Source organism: Leucopleurus acutus, assembly GCF_964270905.1.
Source record: "Leucopleurus acutus genome assembly, chromosome: 6".
NCBI lineage: Eukaryota > Metazoa > Chordata > Mammalia > Artiodactyla > Delphinidae > Leucopleurus > Leucopleurus acutus.
Window position 1 is genome coordinate 30,530,174 of NC_139149.1, and position 16,307 is coordinate 30,546,480.

At 33.8% G+C, this 16,307-nt stretch overlaps 1 protein-coding gene across 1 annotated transcript in view; it reads right to left on the reverse strand.

The window, feature by feature from the left end:
- Positions 1–16,307, reverse strand: part of LRP1B (LDL receptor related protein 1B) — a gene marked incomplete at its 3' end in the record, with an annotated part of 1,833,965 nt that overhangs the window by 953,747 nt on the left and 863,911 nt on the right. Inside the window, exon 6 of the mRNA XM_082841888.1 lies at positions 7,320–7,577. Within this exon, the coding sequence (XP_082698014.1) occupies positions 7,320–7,577 (258 nt within the window). The remainder of the gene's footprint in view (positions 1–7,319; positions 7,578–16,307) is intronic.

Sequence of the window (16,307 nt, forward strand, 5' to 3'; positions counted from 1 at the left end):
ATATGAGAAAACAATGCTCATTTTACTTGGCATAAATCCCTTAAGAAAAAGAAAAACAAAATAAAAGGAAAATACACTATGACACTATTATATTTAAAGTGAAAAATTATCAAATACATATTAAGTCAGAAATTATTTTACTAGTCTACTTGCCAAAAAAGTGATAATTTCTCTTTTTTCCATATCATTTCTCTTCTTCCCTTACTTCCTTCTGTCTTCTACCAAGATAAAGTTGACCAAGACAGAAACACCAGTTTGAGTGAGTATACATCATGGATTCCAAATGTATTCCATGAGTTATTCACGATGAAAAGAGCATCCTACTTTACAAGTTTCAGGTTGGTAGATAAAGTAAACTGCTAAACATTATGTTCTACCTGGTATATGGCATTGTAATGGGATCATGAAAAAATTTCCACTTTGATAATTAAAATCCATTAATAAAACAAACAGAAATGTGATAATTAAAATCCATTAATAAAACAAACAAATGTGGATCTAGACAAAGCATACTATAAGAATAATGATTTAAAAGTTCTACATGGCAAACAGCAAAATTTGGAGGGGAGTATATTTATATTTAGTGTGTGTGTGAAATATATTTTATCAAATTCATAGAAAAAATGAATATGAACAATTGAAGCTTAGCACATCTCTAATTTCTGCTTCGGTTAATTTCAAGTATGTCGCCAAACGACAATAATATAGTAATTGAGTTATTTCCAGCCTGGCAACTGAACTAACAATAAAGACCAATTTGTAGAGTAACAGAGTACGCAGACTTAAAAATTTTTTTTTCTTTTCTAGGCATTCGGGTTGGCATTTTATGGTTCTGTACTGATTGTCAATTAGAACAGGTTACTTATTCCAAAGTATAAATTTATGTAATGTTAATATAAAAAATTAACGAATAATTTAATACAATGCCTACAACATTGAGCATATGGAATCAGAAGAATTTTTAAAATTCTCTGGAAATATGTCCTCAGATCAACATCTTTGCTAATTTTAACTTTTTTTTTTTGAGTTCTCAGTGGACGGTCTGATCACTTTGTTAAAATTCCAGATCCCAGCAAGCATGTGTTGTAATAACTAGCTACACATGCATGCACACACACACACACAGCAGCCATGTCTCAGAAAAAGTGATTTTTATGTTTCCATATAAATATGCTAAATAAAAGATGAGGAACTTTTAAGAAGTATAAAGAGTTTAATAAAACATCCAGTTGCTTATCAAACAGCAGTTAAATAAAAATGTATCTCTGAGAATAAATACTTATGATATCCTTCTTATATGGATGATGAGTTTTGGATTCTTCTCAGCTGTTTCTTAGGGAATAATATAAGACTAGTTTCTATAGCCAAGATTTTTGTGCAAAATTTAGATGTCCACAAAATATGCTGATCAAAAAGTCTGGATTCTACACAGCTAAAACAACAACAACAACAACAACACGACTTTTTTTTTTGGAGTGGGAAATATAGATCAGAAAATATTCTTTTCTTTCATTTCCTTTTATGTCTCTCATTTTCATTTTATTTAATAAAAAAATCTCACTAATTTATAAGATTAGGATGGTCATCACCATTTCCTCTTCTCCTGAGCTCAGAGCTGCCCAATTTTTGAACTTTCTCTAATGAAATGCTAAAACCAAAATTGATTAATTGCTGAATATACTTCATCTCTCACAAAGAATTAAATGCATACATTTCTAGGGTGGAGGTAACTAACAGGGCTTCTCAGAGGTTGAGAGATACAAAGAACATCCTGACTTTGCTCTTTACTGCTTACCCCAAAAACATTTGGGGCCTTGATAATGACTAAGTATACAGGACTGAGATGGGAAGCACATCTACTGTTTTATGCATCTAAGGACCTAAATATAAGATAGTAGAACCTCCTTCTTAAGAAAATGTCTAATCAGACTGAGGGGAGGAGAAAGGTTAAGATTACAAGATGTGTTGTTCTGTTTTGTTCCTGTGCTAAGAATTAATTGACCTCTATTTTAAGACCTTTGGCTCCAATAATGTTTAATTACAACTGCTTTGGGGGTTGGGGAGACTCAAACAGATCTGGATCAAGTTTTTTCCATTGCCATCGAGGTTAGGTTCCAAAACGAATCTATAGGCAAATTTACTGACCCTGGGGAAGTCAGAGATTGAACCCAAATAAAAGCCAATAGCTGCTGAACAAACCTATATCTCAAGGACACCAAGATTCACATGTGAGGCTATTATCTAGACACAGAAAAGATCTTACTTAGCCATAATGCAGACTGGTTTTCCCCATGTCTCTAGTAGTGATTTGGCATGGTCTCTCCAGAAGTTGGTCTTACCCTTCTCCTGTCTAATTCTCCACCCTCATCCTTTACTTGTTACCTATGTTTATTCTAGAACAGACAGGCGTTTGGCTGAAATCTGATTCAAAGATGAATAAAACACACATCCTAAACTTAAAGTAGTTACCCTTTATTTGCTAATCTGACAGGTAAACACACAAATAAAATATAATGCATTTGTACTATGATGTCCCAGGATCACATAGGAAGGGCTGCTAAGCTCAAAAGAAAAACTTTTGGAAAGGATATTATACCTTAAAACATGAGTAAGGGACACTTGATTATAGGAAATGACAACTATGGCCTATGGTGAAGAACCAGCATATACAAACGCACGTGGAAATGAGAAAACAAAGTGCATTAAAGGAAGTGCTAGTATTTTTTTTTTAGGTGGAACATGCGATTTGAGTGGGGAGAGGCAAGGTAGAGGCAGAGAAGCCATAAAATGAAGTTTCATTTTTTCCTTAGATAAATGGGAAGCCCCTGAATATTTTGTATTTTAATTTTAAGCAATGGAGCATTATGATCACTCAAGCAGATTTGTCGAGATTGACGTGAACATATAAGTCCACAATGGAGTGGACAACTTCACTAGTAATCATATAAAGGCAAATTAAAACAATGTGAATGACTTTTCTCCAATCAGATGGAGAAAGATAATTGCAGAGGAAAGGTCATAAAAATACTTTATTTACAAGTCACATGCTTAAACACTGCATGCCAAGTTTCTATGATGATTATACCATTCTGTGATACTGTGTAATCTTAGGATGTTGCTGCAAAGTTCCATGATCATCTTGTAAAGTGCAAACTCACTGTGAGCTGACACTATTTGAATCTAGCATTTCTACTCTTATAAGTTGGTTATTTTGTCCCAAGACTATGCCTGCTATGCTTGTATTTACAGTAGGGACACAGCCTGGTCATTTTTGTCCAGTCATAACTTGATGGAGGATGCTTGTGAAGCACTGAAGGCTATGAAATTCCTAGGCTGGGTAGAAGCAAATAGGGAATACTGCACAATTAAGAAAGGCCATTACTCAGTATCTATTGAGATTAAGAGGTCAAGGTTTCCTTTAAATTAAAAAAGTATTACATTTATTTAAGCTCACTGTCTTATCTATAAACTATTTTATACAGTATACATATATAATTTTTGTGATAGGTATATGTGTATAATTATTAATGCACAAAATAAACATTCAGTAAATGTCATCTATTAATATTATATGATTATTAGAGAATTGCTAACTCAAGAGAAAGAAGTAGGGTTGAGAAAAGACATGGGTAAAGTGAATCCAAAATTATCCAATCAAGGATCAAGGCAGAGGTTCAAATGGAAAATGAATTAAGCTGATATCGAAACAGACCAGATAAAAGAAAGATAAAAGCCAGTGAATGGGGATAATTCAGAAGCAAAGTGTATAAAGAATAAGCAATCCTTTATAGTTTTTGGCCTGGCACGCTCTGCTAGACTGTAGCTGAGCCCATGAATGGATGAAGACAAGCTGGTTAAGTCTAAATTAGAATCCTAATAGTGATACTCAAATTTTGCAGAATACCGAATATACATAAAAACAGAATGAAAGTATCTACTATATACCTGGAAGAGAACAATTGGTCCTGGATCATCTTCCTTAATAAGGGATACACCCAGAAAATAATCTTATCTGTCTCAATCATCTTTGTGCACTTTGTCCTGAGGAAAATAGCTGAGCATCACTACTGTCAGGAATCCCATCCTTTTTGCTGATTTTAGGTATCTGTGTTCCTACCACAGTATTCCCTAAGAAAAACTTGGGAGAAATAATTAGTTGTCGTAAATGTACTTTACGTGAATCCCTGGAGAACAAATTTTGCTTACAAAACACTTAATTCCAAAATTTTCTTCAAAATCTAGTATTTTGTAACTTTCAGGCAAAAATACTAGCTAATAAATATCAAGTATCTTTATAAAGAAGAATGAATTCAATTCAAAATATAATCTCTAGCATTTTCCCCAGTGTTCCTTTTGTCAATATAGTTTACTGAGCACATTATTATCAGTCTTCCTCATTCTCTCACAATATTGCTTAGACATGATTCTCAGTATTAAAGGTAGGCCTCCCTAGGTGGCCATATCAGAATCATGTGTTGGGCCTTTTCAAATGACATGGCCTTGGTACAACTCATCTTGTCCACCCCCTTCCAAGATGCTTATACCTCTCTCCCATGTAGACACTGTCTTTGTGAGCCACTGTTACTAATGTTAGTGTACCTGATTGTTTTGGCTGTCTGAAATGAAAAACAAAAGTTGAGACCCCCGGGGCAGTGCGGTGTAGCGAAGGCTAGGAAGTCTGGCCCAAATTCAGAGTCTCGATTTTTCCCTTCAGCATAAGGGGACTAATAATGCCTCCCTATTGCATGTAGTCTTTTAGCACATTTAATAAGTTGTAGATGTGATTATTTGTGCTAGACTTGGGAAATTCTTTGAAGGGACCTGTATTTGCCTTTGTTAATGTAGAAGAAAGAACATAGGATTTAGATGTCCTATCTCTGCCTTCTTTTTAGCCATTCAATATTGCCTAACACATCTTAGTTCTGTAGTTAAAATTGTGTCTATTATAAAATGGGAAGAGTATCTCTCCTGCATACTCCACAGAGATGTGGTGGGTATCCAGTGAGATGAGATATGCCGTAAAAATTTTAATATTGCAATAAGATGTTTACTAAAATATTATGTAAAATTTAAATTCAAGTCGGTTTGACCTGTAATGATTCTCCTCATAGTAATACTTTGAAAAATAAAAGTTTTATTTTTTTCCAAAAAAGAATGTTTTCTTCAGGTAAATTCAGAGAAAAGTATCTAAAGATAATGAGGGAGGAAAACCTAAAGAGATAATCTCTGGAATAGTGGCTAGTGACAGGTATTCAGGCATACTCCCATCAGTTCATTATTTTTGCTTATATGGTACAACAGAGATTTTAAGTAATTACATATGCAAAGAATATTCAAAATTCATTATCAACTCACAAACTGTCATGGTGAATGCAGACTCCATTGGAAGCTGTCCTGTGACATGTTGATAAAATACATGGCTTACAAGCAATGATAGAGGAGCCCAGCCCAGCTCACACCTCTGTCCCACTCCCATCACTGTATTACATCCACACATTTAATCACTTCTTTCTAAAGGGACTGGAATTGCATGGCTTAAATCCGACTTCATTAACAACTATTTATTCTAATTAAGATGTTTCCATTGCATTAATTTTGTATAGTTCAAAATGAATGTCTGTTCATCATTTTAGTGAACTACCTAACAAAATCAATCTCTATTTTTCTAGATTTGCCAAGAATTGTTTATAAATCACATGAAATCTAAGTTCTGAATTATTTTCTACAAATATTCTAATGTAGAGTTGCTTAACCAATCTGAGATGTACTATTAAAGTTGTTTAAAAATACATATTAAAGAAAGGATTACTACTATTATTAGGGCATATTAAATGTATAAAAAAAGTTGCTTAAGTAACCTTGGAAAATAATTTTACCCGATGACCTACTGAATATTCTAGCAATCTGACTGCCAGTATTCCATTTGCTAGGGAGAAATACATTTGGATTAGTTAAGGTAATCACTAACATGGCAGAAACCAGAGTCTTTTGTTCAAATGATTTTCAACTGCTGGCTGAGCCAATGTCTGAAATACTCAAATCACACAGAAACATTCCTTGTGCTACTACCAATAGTTATTTACTGTTTATTATGAATTATCATTTCTCCATGGAATCCTTGAAATAGACAGTGTCCACTGTTTTCACTAGGCATTTTTGGTCCACTGTCACAATAAATGACCTTATCAATTATTTTAATTATGTTAAGAAAATCTTCAAAATATTGGATTCTATTTGTTAAACATTTACTTCTGTTCACTTCATATTCCATTTTTCTTACAATCTTTGCCACTGCTTTTATTCAATCTAATCATAATTTTCAAACATTACATAGTACTATTTTCTTACATTTAATAAGGATCAATAACCAGTCCCTGAAACTGTACATCACAAACATCAATAAAATATGATTACTGAATTCAAATCACCAAATATTCAACATCTGAAAACTAAATTTATTCTATCACAGCACTCTTTTTTCTTCTTCTTAACTTGATTGTACATTTCCTTCATTTCTCTACCGAGTTTTATATTGGTAGCATTTGTAAGAATAAGTTTTTTCTGTAAATCATAAAATAAATGAATACATCTTGAAATTCTCATGCATACTGTTTCCCCAGGCAAGCACAAATAAATTTTTATACTCTCATGCGGGAGGGGTAGAGAGCAGAATAGTGAGGGGGGGAATGTATGTGCATGTGACAATGTGATATACAGAAAGAGAAAGACAGTTAATAGTTTGTGAATTTCCGACATGAGAAATCAAGTGAATCACAAATTACAAATTACTCTTTAGGAAGAAGATATATAAAAACTCTGATTTACTAGGAAAAAAGTCAACAAACACAGGTAGTTGTTACCAATTAGCATAAAACTAATAGTTTTCAAGGTATTTTAACAAACACTACAGTTTGTTAGTGTTTATTTTGTGTTTGTTAGTGTTTAAGAAGAGCTTATAATTATCAAATCTGTTTCTTGTTTTTGGTTGTGGTTGTTGTTTTTTAATCCTACCTTCACTATCACATTGTGAACTATCATTCAGTGAAAAATCACAGTTCTTATCTAGGTGATACTGCAATAAGCATTAAAGAAAGAATTAAAATTAACCCTTCAATGTACCGCTTACATAAACAGTGCAATTCTTGTGTATATGTGTGTATATGCAAAACACATAGGGAATATACTTATTTAAGTGCATTCATACTTGCATATATAGCTTTCCAAAAGCCATTAGCTATGCTAGAAAATCTAAGAATCCTGTCTACTGGTCTGCAAATGAAATCCTTAAAGGGTGGCATATAATATAAATCGAAACTCACTGTGAAAGGATTGAAGAATACTGATTGTCCATTCATCTGTTAATCTTCCTGTTTTTGTTATCTGGATACATTTGAGCTGATTTGAAGATTCTCTCGATTCAATCCAACAAATCACATCTTCATTGTAAATAAAATCCAGAGTATGAATTTCGTTTCCATTGACTGAGCTCAGGGTTGCCATTTTACTTCCATTAAGATAGAAAACCTCAATTGTTTCAGAATTTGCAATTAACAGCAAAGGAGGCCTATCTGTAGGTTCTGGAATAAAACAGAAGGAGCAAAGTGAGTTCAGTAAATGAGTCACTTTTTAAAAAATAATTTGGCATTACTTATTAAAAGTTATCCTATATTTTTAATGCATCTTTACAATTTTAAAAATTCCTTGCCAAAAGTATTTTTTAGTAACCTGTATATGCTTCAGTAACTATATCACTTCATTTTTTTAAGGACAACATAGTCCACTGAGCATTTCTATTCTTGATTTCCTTAGTCATAATGTGTTGTCTAAATATGAGGACAATGCTATTTGCTTTCACTGTTGGTAAATAAAAGAAATGCTGTGAGTTGTTTTTCTAGCAATGATGATGGATCTGGATTGACCTCTCCATACAGCGTCATAGACTTCCCTGTGAGCAAGGGCACACTTTTTTGAAGTGGATGTATGAGGTCAGAAATAGATTCTCTGGAGTGGAACATGCAAAGCTCACAGCCTCATACAAAGAGCACCTGTGGCCTCAGGCTCATTGGCTCCCTGACTGACCCCTGGAGCCAAACAATCACACATTTCCTTAGTGACTAGATCATGTTCACTGAACCAGTTCCTTTCACATTTCTTCTCTGCAGTCAGGAAGATAAGATTCTCGAGGTAAAAAACTTGTTTACTACCACTTGTTGGAACAATGCATCTTTGCTTGTGCTAGGATTGGTGAGTTTTTGGTAAATACATACTAATTGACCGGAATCACAACACCTTTAACATATAAAGTTAACAGTAAAAGCCCATGTAAAATTAGTGTTGAAAGAGTTTAGCTCTATAATCATATTCAGAGTAGCTTTCGTGCTAATTAGGGAATAGGGAAAATTTGGAAACCTCCAACTTCTCCTTTTTGCTGCCTTACATCCATCATGTCAACAAATCTCTTTGACTCTGATGTCAAACACATCAGTGACTCCTACTACCATCCTGCCCCAAGCTGCCATCACGTCTCAACCAGATCATTACAACTGCCTTCCAACTGGTTTCTCTGTCTCCATCTATGCCCTCCTCTTCCTGAGTCTATGGCAACACAATAGCCAGTCATATCCTTAAAATGTTAAGGCAGATCAAGCAAGTCTTCTGCCCAGTTCCTCAAAGGGTTCCCATTTCAATCAGAGGGAATTCAAAGCCTTTAAAATGGTTTATAAAGCCCTACCTGATGTGTATTCTCATTACTCTTTGACCTCGCTTCCTTCATCTCCTTACTACTCCCACCCTTGTTTATCTTGCTGCACACATACTGGTCTTCTTATTGTTCTGTGAACAAGCCAAGTAAGCTGCCATCTCAGAGGCTCTTCCTTCTTCCTAGAATAATCATCATATTTCAGAATGGCCGACTTGACATGCTGACCTCCTTTTGGGTGTTATTTGGATGTCACCGTTCTGGTGAGGACTTCTCTTACCACTTTTATCTTGTAAAAAACTACAAGCCCCTACACTCTCGGTACACCTTCCCGAGTTTATTTTTCACTTATCACTACCATACATTGTATATATCTTATTTATTTCTCTGGTGTATTTTTCTACTTCTGCTGATGTTATCTCTAACATTTATAAAAAATCTGGAACCTATTGGCCGTTCACTACAAATTTTCTGAATAAGACCAAAGGACACATGGAAGAGTTTGTTAGAAACATTACACAGTAATGTTTGTTAGAAACATTCTGTGAAACGTTACAGAGTAATTTGGATTTCTTAACCTATGGATGGAATCCAGAGAAATACTGTCTCTTCAGAAAATTTCATAAACATTATTAGATCATTCAAGACACTGATACTGAGCACTGTAATGGTAGGAGAAAAGCAGATGTACATACTATGGCTAATATAATTAAACATCTAACATTTTGAACACATTATTTAATGGTCTTCATCATTTCTTGGGGAAGTAGGAATATCAGGCTCCTTGTGTATCTTTCAAATAGAAGAGCTGTCCAACGAAGATGAATTTGGGTCTTCCCTCACAGGCCTAAAATGTCAACTCTGAAACACATCCTAAGGCCTTCCATGACTATTTGAATTTTTACTCCTAAGAAATTACTTCAATCAAGCCATAGGATTCTTCTCTGCCTTCAGAAAGGCATTAAATGTTTTTTTATCTTAAAACAACAAAACAAACAAAAGTAAACAACAGTACAACCTCAGTGAGATTATAAACTAAATAGCCCAACAGTTTCTTCCCAGTGGAGAAGTGAACTTGTCCCTGGAGTGCTTGGTATAAACCAACAAAAAGTAAGTCTCAGTAATACTAATATTATTTCCATAATAAAGAGTTCTCTTAGAATAATCAGTAAAATTGTGAACTGTCTCTGCTTATGTAACCTTGTCAAGTGACTACATCTGAGCTTGGTTAGCCAGCTGGCTCTCTCTCAATCTCTTAAAGCCATCTTGAATCATGTAATACATGTCCTTGCCATTCCTTAATGTGGAAGTCTAAACTTGGTCACTTTTCAACAGTACTAGCTCTGTTTGTTTTCCAGTTGACCTTGGCACTCCTGAAGTCTGTTGGATCATGGATGGATTTCTCAGGTTAGGAAGGGGTCTTAGACAGCTGTGTTATCCGGTTAACAAAGATATACTGACACTAATGTCAGTGCTTATGGTCTGCATTTGACAGCCAAAATGACCTTTAGTGAAATCAGCTCTCATTCAAAAATGAACCACTACTGCCAAGCTCATAAGAAGTCCAGATGTAGACAACAATTTCTAAACTGCCTACCAGTCAGTAAATTTAAGTATGTCATAAACATTCTTTGAAGAGAGGCTGGAATATGAAGGAACATTGAGTTTCTCTTGAGAAACTGAGATAAAAATAAATTAATGGTCAACACAGGCAATGTTTACTGGACACAGCTAATCAATCTATTTGATTTTTGTAGCTGCTTTTTGAGCGAGTCAGTTGCTTACCTTAATGCAAAATATATCAACCACTGATTTTAAAGCTTCAGATAAACAGAAAGCCAATAGAGAGAAAGTCAGGTGCTTCATAAATTGACATGGTTTGATATAATAATGGTGACTTTTAAAATTCAAATGACACACTGGAGGAAGGATACTTCTAGTGTTAGTTGTGATGTACTTTACTGAAGTAATACTCATGTGTCTCTGCTAATTATTATCTATGGTTTCCCACGTAAGACAAATAAAACATAAGGCCTGATATGGGAGTGGGAGAAGCTACTGAAACACAAGGACCCACAAAAATCATCAGGGGCTAGGGATATAAATCTTTTTTTTTTCCTACTTCATTATGAAAGGGGGCAGAGGCCTGACAAAGGTTATCCATCTCTACCCGCACTACACTGCTCTCTAGTGGGCATTACTACCACATGCTTCCACATGCCAAGTGAAGATCATCATTAGCTTGGGTAATAATGATAAAAGACTGATAAGAATAAATGTGATGCTCATATCAGATGCCACACTTAGAGTCAGTGAACAGTTTCCTTGAAGGAACAGTTAGAAAACACATCAGATGACTTCAGTCAAAGGGTTGTCTACATCAACACTTAATGAGAAGTAATAAATATTAACCTTCCACATAGAAGAGACTGGAACACAAGAAAGCACTCAGTCAACACTCTGGCGTAGAGAATCAAGACTTAAGTTGAATAAACCTCTACGATAGGCTGTCAACTGATTCATGTTGGAGGAGGAAAACTGTCCTCATTCTCTTCACTCCCACCCATATATCAACAGCATAAAAAAGAGTATTTTCTCTCCCAAACAGTTATAGAGATGTGTATAATCAGAACATGATTTTTTTCCTATCAAGTTATATTAATCAGTGTCATAATTTTTAAAACTGATTAGAAAACTGAGAATTAAAAAGAGAAGCTTGGAAACAAGAAATATCTCATTTGACTAGATTCATAAAAATATCTCTTTAAATTCCAAGCCACTATAACCATATCCTTGCAAACATATCCTTCTCCTCTCACAGTCAAGAATATACTAAAAATGTTTTTATATACTTATAATAATATGATTTTGACATATAGTTGATGTTAAATAAATGTTTTCAGAGTGAATAAAACTAATTTTTACAGCTTCATTTAAACTCCCTATTCTTCCATTCAATTCTAAGAATATTAATTCAGCTAGTTTCATTTTAAGTAATTGGAATTGTGGATTCAGATAATTAAAAATAAATATAAGCCTAATAAATATTTATGTACATAATAAATGTATCTATATCACATATACACATAGAAAAATATGTATTATCTAGTTATACTGTGTTCTGATTTCCCCTAATTAATCCTGTAATTGTGAGCAATTATCTCCAGTGAATGAAGTTAGGTAGGTGCACCTCAATATCTGTTATTTCAAAGATGAGAAAAAAAAAAAAGAATGAGGTTCAACTGTTTAAAAGGTTAAATGGTAACTTCCATGTAAAGTATATAAAATGAAGAGCCAGACTAAAGCATGGGAAAATTGTTATCTGTACAGCCCAAAGAATTGGTTTTCAACCAATACAAACTTAAAATAACTTAAAGAAGAATTTAAACAATTTTAGTTTATCATATACAAATGTATAAAGTCTTTAATAATAAGGAAAATATGATGAAGTTAGAAATGAGAAGAATGATAACAACTTGTAGCAAAAAATTATGCAAACCCTCATAGGAAGTGAAGTGTAACTATATGCAACAAAAGTGAAGAGCAATCTGTATAAAGAGACTAAATTTAAAAGAAAAGAAAAGAAAACTTGTAAAATTATGCAATGAACAAAAAAAGTTGAATATGAAATACTAGGAGGAAATTATCTAGTTTAAAAAAGAGAAAAAAAGCATTATTCAAGTAATATAATAAATTATAGACCAAAGTCAACTAAACCAAACTGAAAATGTGGATAAAGTTAACCATATAAGTGAAAAAAAGATACAGGGCTGGAATATTTTCATTTCCAAAACGTATATGGCCAAATTTGTTTCTCCATTTTCCTCAACTATTTTGTCAATGGAAAAATCTCTTTACTGAGCTGAATGATATTTAGAATAAGTGCATGCTGTGCCACATGTCAGAGGAAACTATTTTATCAGATTTTACAAAAGAAAAAGTAAAATATGAATCAAATGTGGAGACATTAAAATGCATTAAACAGTTTTCACCTAAGCAAGAAAATGTAATTACTACAACTATACTGTAATTTATCTTAGCACTACCTTTTATTGTCACAATGCATTTATACTAAACTCAATTGACTGGATGAAAATGCTTTATTGTATTTTTTATTTTATTTTTAGAACTTATAGCTCTAAGGTATTCAACTAGTATCTGAAGGGGATCAGCAGGACAGTCTGTCTTCAAGAAAGATATACCTAACAGAAAAATTGATATACATATATATACATCTCTAAATATCTATAAAAGTCTATATTTTTTAAGTCAGGTTTGATACCTTTCATAAAACATGTATAGTAACATTGAGTTCCAAAGAATGTTTAGATATATCTTGCTATGATTGAATGTTTGAGTCCCCTAAATTCCTATGTTGAAATCCTAACCCCCAAAGATGATGGTATTGGGAGGTGACAGTTGGGAGGTGCTTGGGTCCCAAAGCTGGAACGCTTATGAATAAGTCCCTTATAAAAGAGGCTCTAGAGAGATCCCTAGCACCTTCTGCCATGTGAAAATACAATATGTCTGCACCCCAGAAGACAGCCCGCAGCAGACCATGCTGGCACTCTGATCTCAGACTTCCAGCCTCTAGAGAAATAAATTTCTGTTATCTGTAAGTTACCCAGTCTGTGGTATTGTTACAGCAGCACAAATGTACAAAAACGTATCTGTTTAATAGAGTTACAAGTTCCTTAATGACGATGACGTTTGATTTCAGGTTTGCCTTGATGGAAGAACAGGAATTGGACATGCAGAGATTAAAAAAAAAAAAAGTTGAAGAAGAAGAAGAAAAAAAGGAAGTCAGGTGAAACAAACAGCTTTGACAAAAGCACATATGTGGGAAAGACTCTAAGATGTGTTGGGAAGATACTAACCTCAGTTTTTCAGTTTCTGAGGGTACAACGTGCATTAGTGGTGAAAGTACTTCATCATGATAATGACAATAGCAAACTTTTTGAGCATGTTTTAGGAGCTAGCTTCATCTTTATCAGTTTATTGTATACTCACAACATCTCTAAGAATCAGGTGCTAATATTATCCACATTTTATAGGTAAGAAAACTAAGTTATTTAGAGTTTAAGTAACTTGCTTAAGATCACAAAGCTACTAAGTAAAAAGAACTAGATTCAAACTCACATAGAGCTTGCAGTAGCTGAGAAAGTAGGTTGAGAAAACATTGCACAAGTCATTTAATGTCAAGATGATAAACTTATTTTTAATTTGGGTTGCAATGGAAAGTCAATATAAATTTTAGAAAGAGTATAACGAGCAAAAATATCTTGAAGATCAACTGGGAACTGATACATAGAATAGGATATGCATGAGTAGAATATAGTAGGATAGGTATATTTCCCATTTAATTTCTAAAATTGTTTTTGCTTTTACTTTTAAAGTGGTGTAGTATAATTCAAATCAGATGGGAAGGTAGTATGTAAAAATCTTGTTTATACACTGCCTTGGTGGTAGTATTCTGGAGTGAGTTTGGAAAGGAGTTAGGTAAAAAGGAAAAGGCATTTCTGTTCTCCTTTAGATTGATGCGATACAGAAAGAAAGAATGACCATGTGTGCCGACATTTCTATTGGAAGCAGGGGCCAGTGGAGAAATGTAAGCCCCAGAGAATCCACAGAGGTTCAGGAACACATTAAATTTCACACATATAAATCAAGAAAGGTATTTATCTTTTTAATTATAAAGAAGGTAATCCAAGGTTATTAGTAAAAAAACAAAACTTATACAGACACAGGTTTTGAATATCTGGATTACTGAACAGGGAAATGCTATTTTAATTTCTCAGAAAATAGGTAGAAGAACCTAAAATGGGTGGTGTTGTGTTCCTACACAGAGATGGGGTGATGTAATAAAGTCGAAGTTTTAAACTGTAGAGACTGTTTTATGTAGATAATAAGGGGCATGGGGTCAAAGATTCTGTGGAAATTTGAGATTTGGGTGACAGGGAGGAACAGGAAAAAAAGCAGAGTCGGTTTTATGAGAAGATGATGGGTTTAGTGCTGGCATATTAGGTCAGTGTTGTCTTTTGTAATCTTGTCTTGGGCACTGTGAAAACTCACTCAGGTAAACTACTGATCAACCTGAATTACAGACTTTAAAACAATGTAACCTTTTTGTTATTTGGATGTTAATAGTGAAATACCGCTACATTCATTTAGAGGATATTTCAATGTGAAATGTGATGACTGAGAAGCAATGAAATATGCTGTTTCGCAGGAATAAGGAACATTTTCTGAACAACAATTAAAGCCAATAACATCGTGCCCCCCCCCCCCCCACACACACACACTAAAAGAGGTTCTCATTTTGCAAATCAGCAGCTCTCACAATTTTCCTGTTTCTTAAAGAGTTGATCCACCAGATCAAGGAAGTATTATATTTCCCCTACTAACTAGAAGGTCTTACTTGGCACATGGTAAGTGCTCAATAAATGAATGACACATAAAGGGCTGTTTGAATATGGATTTGCCAATGTTTTTAAAGATATTTTACTGATTTTTTAAGTTTAAGAATGATAGTGTATTTCAAAAAAATAAAGAATGATAGTGTATTTCAATAAGTAAAATGACAAAAATAATGCATTGTGATTTTTAATCAGGAAAATGAAATAAATTTAATTATACTGAATTTAATTAATTAAAGTATAAATTTAATTAAATTGAAGGGTTATTTTGGTAAATCTCAAAATCTCAGAGTATGATTCATTCAAATTTTAGGTTACTGAATTAATATTAAAATTAGCAGATAGTCCAGGGATGGTCAATTCGCATTAGTTACTGAGAGGTGGCCTATGGCTACTTTTGAATCTCCTAATCACCTTTCTCATTGTGGCAAACAGAAACTTCTTTAGCTATAGAAGCACATTTTTCCCAATTCAGACATGTCCCTTTAATTTATAAATTGGTAATGATTGAATTTAATAAGTAATAGATATTGGCTCATTTAAAAATTGCTTTACACTTATACTAGGTACCTAGAATAGTCAAATTCACAGAGTCAGAAAGTATACCGGTAGATGCCACGGGGTTGGGGGGTGCAGGGGTGCGGAGGGGGAATGGAGAGTTAGTGTTTAATGGGGACAGAGTTTCAGTTTAGAAAGGTGAAAAATTGGGGGGATGGATGATGGTGAGAGTTGCACAACAATGTGAATGTACTTAGTGCCACGGAACTGTACAGTTAAATATGGTTAAAATACTATGTTTTACATTATGTGACTTTTACCACAATAAAAAACAACATTAAAAAAATTGCTTTAAAAATATTTCCAGTTTGAAAGCATGGGTCCTTTAAAAAGCCACTTTTGTCTCCTAAAAAGAAAATACTGTCTCAGTGTTTGCATATTTATTTAACAGATTTATTGAGCATGACTAGATTCCACCACGCATTCATCTAGATGCTAGAGATACAGCAGTGAATGAAACTAATAAAATTTTTTGTTTTTGTAGAGCTTACATTTTAGTGGAGGAAAAAGTCAATAAGCAGGTAAACCAATACTATTTAATTTTTTTTGGCAGTGTTAAATTCTATGAAGAAAGGTAAAGCATTGGTAGGAACGTGGATGCAGGCTGTTCTTTAGAGAAAGTAGTACAATTCAGA